Source organism: Cyprinodon variegatus, unplaced genomic scaffold (assembly GCF_000732505.1).
Source record: "Cyprinodon variegatus isolate N-32 unplaced genomic scaffold, C_variegatus-1.0 Scaffold754, whole genome shotgun sequence".
NCBI lineage: Eukaryota > Metazoa > Chordata > Actinopteri > Cyprinodontiformes > Cyprinodontidae > Cyprinodon > Cyprinodon variegatus.
Window position 1 is genome coordinate 201,564 of NW_015151207.1, and position 7,547 is coordinate 209,110.

The 7,547-nt window shown below is 36.7% G+C and overlaps 2 protein-coding genes across 2 annotated transcripts; both read right to left on the reverse strand.

Moving 5' to 3' along the window:
* Positions 1-1,895: 1,895 nt before the first annotated feature.
* LOC107098189 (ankyrin repeat and SOCS box protein 9-like) lies at positions 1,896-2,750 on the reverse strand. Its single transcript, XM_015395704.1, has 2 exons — positions 2,510-2,750; positions 1,896-2,421 (listed from the first exon to the last, which is right to left on the reverse strand). Exons 1-2 carry the CDS (start codon positions 2,748-2,750, stop codon positions 2,147-2,149), a joined length of 516 nt encoding a protein of 171 aa, XP_015251190.1. The 3' UTR covers positions 1,896-2,146.
* A 1,108-nt stretch (positions 2,751-3,858) lies between these two features.
* Positions 3,859-6,546, reverse strand: LOC107098188 (ankyrin repeat and SOCS box protein 9-like). Its single transcript, XM_015395703.1, has 6 exons — positions 6,343-6,546; positions 6,177-6,256; positions 4,756-4,863; positions 4,347-4,497; positions 4,037-4,171; positions 3,859-3,866 (listed from the first exon to the last, which is right to left on the reverse strand). Exons 1-6 carry the CDS (start codon positions 6,425-6,427, stop codon positions 3,859-3,861), a joined length of 567 nt encoding a protein of 188 aa, XP_015251189.1. The 5' UTR covers positions 6,428-6,546.
* Positions 6,547-7,547: the final 1,001 nt, after the last annotated feature.

Sequence of the window (7,547 nt, forward strand, 5' to 3'; positions counted from 1 at the left end):
GCTGTAAACACTGAATCCTCTGTGAACTCATGGATATCATTCACTTTTTTTTATCATTAGTTGTTAAGGGAAGATGTGTTGCTTTTTGTAAATAATACCTACTTCACACTTTAAATGAGGTTTTATTTAGGAGGTTCATGATTCAACAGATCTAATTGTAATCAGGCTTGGGTGTCAAGAATTAAACTGAACTGAGCTTCCAAAAAATATGATTAATTACTGTTAATTCATGACTTAACAGCAGAAAGATAGGGGTTACGTTTTCTCATAGGACTGAGTTGTTTTGGACAGATTTTTCTATATAATAAAATCTTCATTCGAAAACTTTTTGTCTGATAAGTGCACCAGAAAGATAAGAATACCAGACACTTGTTCATTAACTTGTATAATATATTTTTTCTTGATAATCATATCCTTACTCAGCTAAATATATTCCAGTGAAAGGCTGTAGCATGGCAAAATGTGAAAAAGTTCAGGAAGTACCAAAGTTTATTCTGGTGCTAACATTTGCAGTATTGCAAATTGCTTTTCTTTTTCTTGCAATCATTTCCTAACTTGTTTTCAAATATCAGTCCCCATGGTATTATGACATGCACTCTGATCATAAGTCAGTGTTTTTGAGCTCAGACGCTGCTTAAAGGAGGCTTCTTCAAATAAAACTAATCTATTGCTATTTTCTCTTATATAAAATGCCTTTCAGTAAAAAAAAAATAGGTGATTTCACTGAGATTAAAAACAGATATCAGTGTAAAAAAATGCCTTTCAGTAAAAAAATAGGTGATTTCACTGAGATAAAAAACAGATATCGGTGTAAAAAAATGTAAGATAGAAACGTCTAATAATGTAAAAGAGCATTGTCTATTATTAAAATTTAAATGTCTGAAACAAAGCTTGGCATTTAAACAGCTGAAGGAAGGAATGTCATTTTAGGATTTATTGGTTGTGCTTTTAAAACAATATTCAAAAAGATACGAAGGTCTGAGGAGTCTCAGTTGCTGTTCCTGGAGCAGCTCTGAAAGAAATCCCAGACTGAGGCACTTCAATAGTCTTCCTAGCTCTATTCTCCAGAGGATGCATCAGGAATTCCAGGATCTAACTGAAAGCTTTACATAACTATTTTTAAAGATTTGAAAACTGCCTTGCTTCCTGTGGACTTTTAATGCTAGGACAAAATGTACTGCCAGTGAATGGTCAATGCAATAGTCTGCATACAGTTTTCAGTTTACTATCTGATGGAAAATTAAAAGCCGACTAGAAGAAAAAGAGCTAAAGACCATATACCAGTGTATGTGTTTTATTTATTGCAAAACATTGTAAAGAACAAGTCTATGCAGAATGTAGCCATGATAATTAATAAGAAGCTAATCGATCTGTGAAGCCCTTCAGGTCTTAGCATTGTCTACTACGCTTTTGGAAATTAGGAAATAAAGAGGCCAAAATGTTAAATCCACCAAAATAATTCAGGTAAAGCAACTTTTGCAAATTAAAATCTTTATCCTGAATATTAAAAGCTGTGTTTGCTTTAGAATAAACAATACAAATATATATTTTCTTTTATTCTGTATGCTACCACTGTCTTTTTTTTCCTAGTGCTTAATTATGTCTTTTTTTGTGTGTGTACATCAACACTGTTATTCAATGTGTGCACTTTATCAGTCATATAGCAAAGGTCTGTCGAATTACAAAACATGGGGTATTTATCAGCACCAGACAAAGATAAAAGAAAAAGAGAAATAGAAAATATATTAGAAATTAAAAATATATTTCAAGAACTCGTTTCAAACCAGTAATTCCTATAGATGAAAAATGTTAGCTTATAAATACATTTCAATCAATGAAGCAGACAATAAAATATAAGAACTGTTGTTTGAATGATTTCATAAGGTGCAGTTTTTTTTATTTTCATTCAGAAGAATCAATAAATTGGTGAAACATTTTCCTTTTAACGACGTTGTACAAAATCCAGCTTTTAATTACATCCTTAAAAAGAAAATATGAATGATGATCCAAGTGCTTTACTAAAAGATAATATGCTATGTTACGTGCTTTAGATTGTATTGTTTTCAAATGGAATGCTTTTTGCAATGAATATTATATAACAGTGTCTTTCGGCAATGCTTTAAAGTTTCTTTGTGATCATAATAAATTAGCTCTCACTGATCTCCAGGCTCTCCTTATAGTCTGTTTCAGAAGGACATTGTCCTGCCAGGTTGTCCAAGTTCTCCCCCTGCTGGCCAGAATGTTCAAAGCTCAGAGTGTGGGGTTGTTTGCTGGAAGTGATTTGGGTGCTTTGCTCTGATTGGTAGAGAAGATACTGTAGCAGCTTTTTGGGGAGGTGAAGGTCAGGAATCCCACCCAGTCTCCGCTTTCCCACAGTTTTCCTGATGTGTAGCCGGCACAGCTGCTTTAGAGAAGGTATTCCTGGGTCGTTAGAGAGATGGTTTGATTATCTGCTTACAGCACTTCAGACATCAACCCATCTCTGTCAGCTTACTCTGTAACTAAATACCTCCTGCTTCTCTCAGCAGTCGCCCCACTAGGCTGTCAGGAGGAGTAAGGTCCAAAGGCCGCTTGCCCTCTGAGTTCACCAGGAGATGGTCGGCTCCATGATCGAGCAGGGCAGAAACCAACTCAGGACTGGAAAGACGAGCAGCAATGTGTAGGGGAGAGTCACCAGAAAGGCTCCTGTTAACATCAGCACCTGAAATCAGGAGGAGGTTGAAATATTTTATCATAATCCATTCTAGCATAGCAGCTTTAACATCATATTTGCTATTTCCTCTACAAAGTATGAAATGATGTGCAAAAGAAATGCCGTAAATGTCGGTAAGCAGAAACAGCAGTTGCTTATGGGCCTACGACCTTTTAGGGGCCCCATCACTGACACCCGGTAGGTCCCCAACACAATTCTAGACTAAAAGATCTCTTTGCAGGAGTAATGGTGCGAAAAAATCCTTTTAAACCCACCTGATACCAAAGTAACCAACCACAGCAGACCGTATTTATACTAAAACACATGCCAGATTTCAACAGGATGGTGAGCCGTTTAAACACAAGACCAATAGCATAGCAGACAGTGGCCCTTTTAATTACTATGTTAAGAACTGTGTATAGTTTAAAAGACGGGTGGTTGGTAAAAAATACACTATATATAATATGTTTCAAACCGCAATAAATCGCCATATCCTGAACTCTTACCACGTGTTGTACTTCATATGGGGCCCACCCAGATAATGTTGCTTACGGGCTGATTGTTGCGTTGTTACGCCATTGTGGAAAAGCAATTTCTTTTAGTTTTTCTACAACACAGGCTCATTTTCACCACTCTTCCAAATAGGTCTGATCTTTTTTTAAATGCACGATTAAACGTTGTTCAGTCGACAGATTATTCCACATGAGCTGTGGGTTCCAGCAGCTTTTCCAGAGTTACTTGGCTGCTTGTATAATAAATGCTCCTTTTGGTTGATTGGTCAGTTTATGTGGATAGCCATGTCTCGCAGTTGTCCAGATGCTGAAATTGAACATGGCTTTGTTGTGAGGCGTTTGTAGTGTGGGATTCTTCTCCACAGCATCCTTCCTGACCTGTCTGAAGGCTTTTTTGGTCTTTTTACTACCCAGACTATTTGTCCACATCTATTCTATGAGGCCTTCACTAAACAGATGGATTCAATAACAAAGAAATGATTTTCTAAAGCTAATCATTGTATTAAAGGGGGGTAAAATTTCCATCATGGGGATTACAATACAGAAGGTTCGATATGAATATTCCCCTATAAGACTTTGATAACAAAAAAAAACAACAACAAAAAAACAGATTGATGCATCTTTAACTAAGGGAAAGCTAAGCTTAGTTCAATTTTAGATGTCTGTTGGAAATTAAGTGGGTTATTTCATAGTTTTCAGAGGTAGATCAGCGCCATTTCAAAAACCATTTTTATTATAATGTGGCAGAATAGTTTCTGCATCATTGCAAGAGCTTAAAATCAATGTTTTTTTTTTTAACGATGGTAAAATATGACTCTAGACCCCTGCTTACCGAGCTGAAGAAGCTTCTTCACAGAGCCCAGTTGATGATTGGAGCAGGCAGCATGCAGAGGAGAGCCTAAGGTATCTATATGCTGATCCACATCTGCACTGTGCTGAACAAGCATTTCAATGCATTCGGGGTGACCTGGGGAGTCATAGAAATTAAAACCGATTCACATAAAAGGAACACAGTAAAACTGCTGTTTAAATTTTTCCAACTACAAAAACTTCTCTCTGTCTTCCTTTATGGGATTTCTGTTAACACTTACTAAACTCAGCAGAGATGATGCATGCTCCTGCTGTGGAATGTGACCTCTAACCCTTGGCTGCAGCCAAGTGGATTGGAGAACTGGAAGGGCTGGTGCCCAGGGGTGTCGCTCCATGTTGAAGAAGCAGAGATGCACAGGTCACATGGCCCCCGGCACACGCATCTGCTAAGGCAGTGTGTCCATCCACCGTTGTGCTGTTAACCTGCAGTTGGAAAAACAGTAAAGCATCAACCATTGACCTTTCGAAAAACAGTTATATCACAAATCTGGCATTCTGTTGGTTAAGAAATATAGTTTTAGTTTATTTGATTTATTTCTCACTGATTTCATTTTTTTCTTAGGTTAAACCCTGCAATGATTAAATATCTAAAACTTAAAGTGTCACTGAAGGAAATCTGAAAAGAAAATTTTGATTTAACAGTACCATTTTGTTTACTTCTCTCAGATATGGATAACTTACATTTGCTCCGTTTTCCACCAGAAGCTTGGCACAGTTTGTGTTGCCTTGCAGACATGCTCCATGAAGGGGTGAGACTCGGTCCAGTGTACTTAGATTCACGCAGATTCCCTGTGAAAACACCACGATGCATGAATTCATTCAGATTTCATGTTCATGCACCACGATGCATGAATTCCATTAAAAAACAGTGGAAGCATGAAATACATTAACATTTGGACATATTGAATCCATAAATGACAATAGATTTTTTCTGGAATGTTTCCTGATAGAATAACACAAAGTGTTGCATTATTGCAAAGCTGAAAAAAAAATTATGAGACACAAATCTATATGTAACTTCTTTACTCTTTCCAGTGCAACACAAGAAGCCCATGCATTTCTATTCATATGCTCACCAACCAAAAACACATACACCCATGCACCAACACAGAGAAACAAGAAAAAGGTTACTTTAATGTGGAAGTTGAAGCTTATTTTCAGATATACTTTTTGTGGAGAAAACCACTCTAGAAACCAGCTACTGTTTGTCAGTGGATGCACAATGTTTTTTTTTAATCCAGCTGTTCTGTGAAGGCTTCAGAGGTTTGTTTCTGAAAGAATCTTGAAGATAAAGGAAAAGCCGTGATGAAAGAAAACTACAACAGATGTTGTTTGAAGTCTGCAACAAGTAATGAAGATTTACAGCAATTATGTTCCAGAAGGTGCATTCAAGACCAAAACTGAACTTTTTTGACCTACTTGGAAAAACTATGTTTGGAGGAAAACCTCAGGGCACATTATTCTGATCGACAATCCTAACAGTGAAATGATCCTGCCATCCAGCATGTTTTCATCAGCAGGAACAGTGGATCTGTTCAGCCTTGTTGGAAAGTTGGGAGGAGCCGCATACAGGACAGTTATGGAATAAAACTTGTTAGAGACCAAAAATCCAATCGCTGGCTAAACATTGATTTTCACACACCTTCATCACCCAGTGTGTCAGAGCTGGAGCTATTTCACACCACAAACGATGTGTCATCCTGCAGATGTGCAAAAGCTAGTAGAGACTTGTCCCAAAAGACATGCAGCAAATGTAATTGCAGAAAAATATGCCTTTTTTTCAGGTATTGACTTAGAGAAGTAGCGTGAAAAATAAACAAAACACTTTCTTCTTTTGGGAAAGATGCTAAAAACCATCTTAGCACCAGTTTGTGTCAGAAAAACTACCAGTGAAACATGTAACTCCTCTTAGTAATATAAAAAAATGTGGAAAAAGAGTCATTGGGTATGAATATTTGCAAGACACCTTACGGAACAAAAACAATAAATGTCTGATTTACTTCACTACAAGATGGTGTGTCTCTTCGACTTATGTGAGTTTTCAGGAAGCAGTAGTTCATTTGTATTTTAATGTTTTACCTCCAAAACGGGTTAAACTTTACCTGAGCGATGAGCCTTTGCAGACTGAGAACACGTCCATTGAATGCAGCATCGTGAATAGGAGACCAGTCTGATTCGACATCTTTATGTGGAAAGTAAAAGAGATGTTCGAACCTTTAAATGTTATGCATTAGCACTGAAATACCATGTTTAAAATCTTAAACTTACCACTCATCAAAGGGTTGGAGAAATAGACAGGAGGTTCTGCTGGGCATGCTGTGTCTGACTGTGTCTCTTGGCTTCCAGTAGACATATTTCTCCGATTTGAACCTCCTGGCTGCCCCCGTGTCAAAATAGAACGAGTTTTGTCGTCTATTGAGAGCAGTTCCTGTTGATATCATGCTATTACCTCCCTGCAGGAAGGGGACAGTCTGACTGTAATGACTCAGATCCGGCCAATGAGGGTAGAGTTAGAAGAGGGGAAGCCAGTTAAACAAGTTAGTAATATTTGGGTGAAATTTGAGACTGCAATTTCACATTCTTCTTCTGTGGGAAATGACTTGACTTTTGTCCTCTATAGTGCCTGACCTGACATTTTGACTTTTGGTCATTTTAGGTGAGTAAAAATGTTAAACTGCAGTGTTAACTGGTATAAAACAGCTTAGCTATGACTTTTTTTGTTTGTTTTGCTTTTTTTGCTTTAGTTGTTAAAGAAATAAGATTATATGACCCTGCACTGCTTTTTCTTTCATTAATGGTTTGTTTTTAGTAGCTACAGCAAAAAACAGTCCATTACAAGATAACAAAATCTAACAAGTGTGAAGAGGGAAGTACATCTAGTTCATTGGATGAAACATTATACCAAGCAATGAATTCTCCACAATAACATGAAAAAGTTTAGAAAAAAAGAAAATAGGATTACTTATGATTTAAAAAACTAGTAAAATATGACCAACATGACACTGTAATGTGCTAAAAGCCCATTAGGAGCTGCATAAAACATCTAAACTATATTTGAGTGCAATAGTTCTGCTCTGTTGGAAGGACTTACTGCAGGCACTCTAACCAATATGATTAGAGTAGCCATTGTTTAATACAACAACAAATCAATAAACACCAATAATAAACACAAATCGATAAAAAAAAACATTCCAGTTTAAAGTTCAGGTGAACATCTGGGTACTTATTTCTGTGTGGTGGGTCTGCACTGTTACTTTTATCCTAACATTATCATTGCAATATTTACCAATAAAATGGAAATCATATTTTAATAATGTGGCACAGCAAAAATGTTTACCTCTTAGACGAAAAAGGTTTCTCTGTTTAGTCAGCTTCCAACGATTCCGATGGAAGCTGACTTCTTGTTTTATTTTTTATTTGGGTGGATTTTCTTTTAATTTTAAATCTTCACAGTAATATTTTCTTTCTTTCTT

Bases quoted from the DNA above. Each gene is read 5' to 3' on its own strand.
- LOC107098189 (XM_015395704.1), bottom strand. From the start codon at position 2,750: ATGCTAGAATGGATTATGATAAAATATTTCAACCTCCTCCTGATTTCA. The intron at 2,422-2,509 runs GTATTTAGTTAC...CTAACGACCCAG, and splicing joins ACTGCTGAGAGAAGCAGGAG to GAATACCTTCTCTAAAGCAG.
- LOC107098188 (XM_015395703.1), bottom strand. From the start codon at position 6,427: ATGTCTACTGGAAGCCAAGAGACACAGTCAGACACAGCATGCCCAGCA. The intron at 6,257-6,342 runs GTAAGTTTAAGA...TTCCACATAAAG, and splicing joins CTCCAACCCTTTGATGAGTG to ATGTCGAATCAGACTGGTCT. The intron at 4,864-6,176 runs GTAAAGTTTAAC...GTGTTTTCACAG, and splicing joins TGCAAAGGCTCATCGCTCAG to GGAATCTGCGTGAATCTAAG.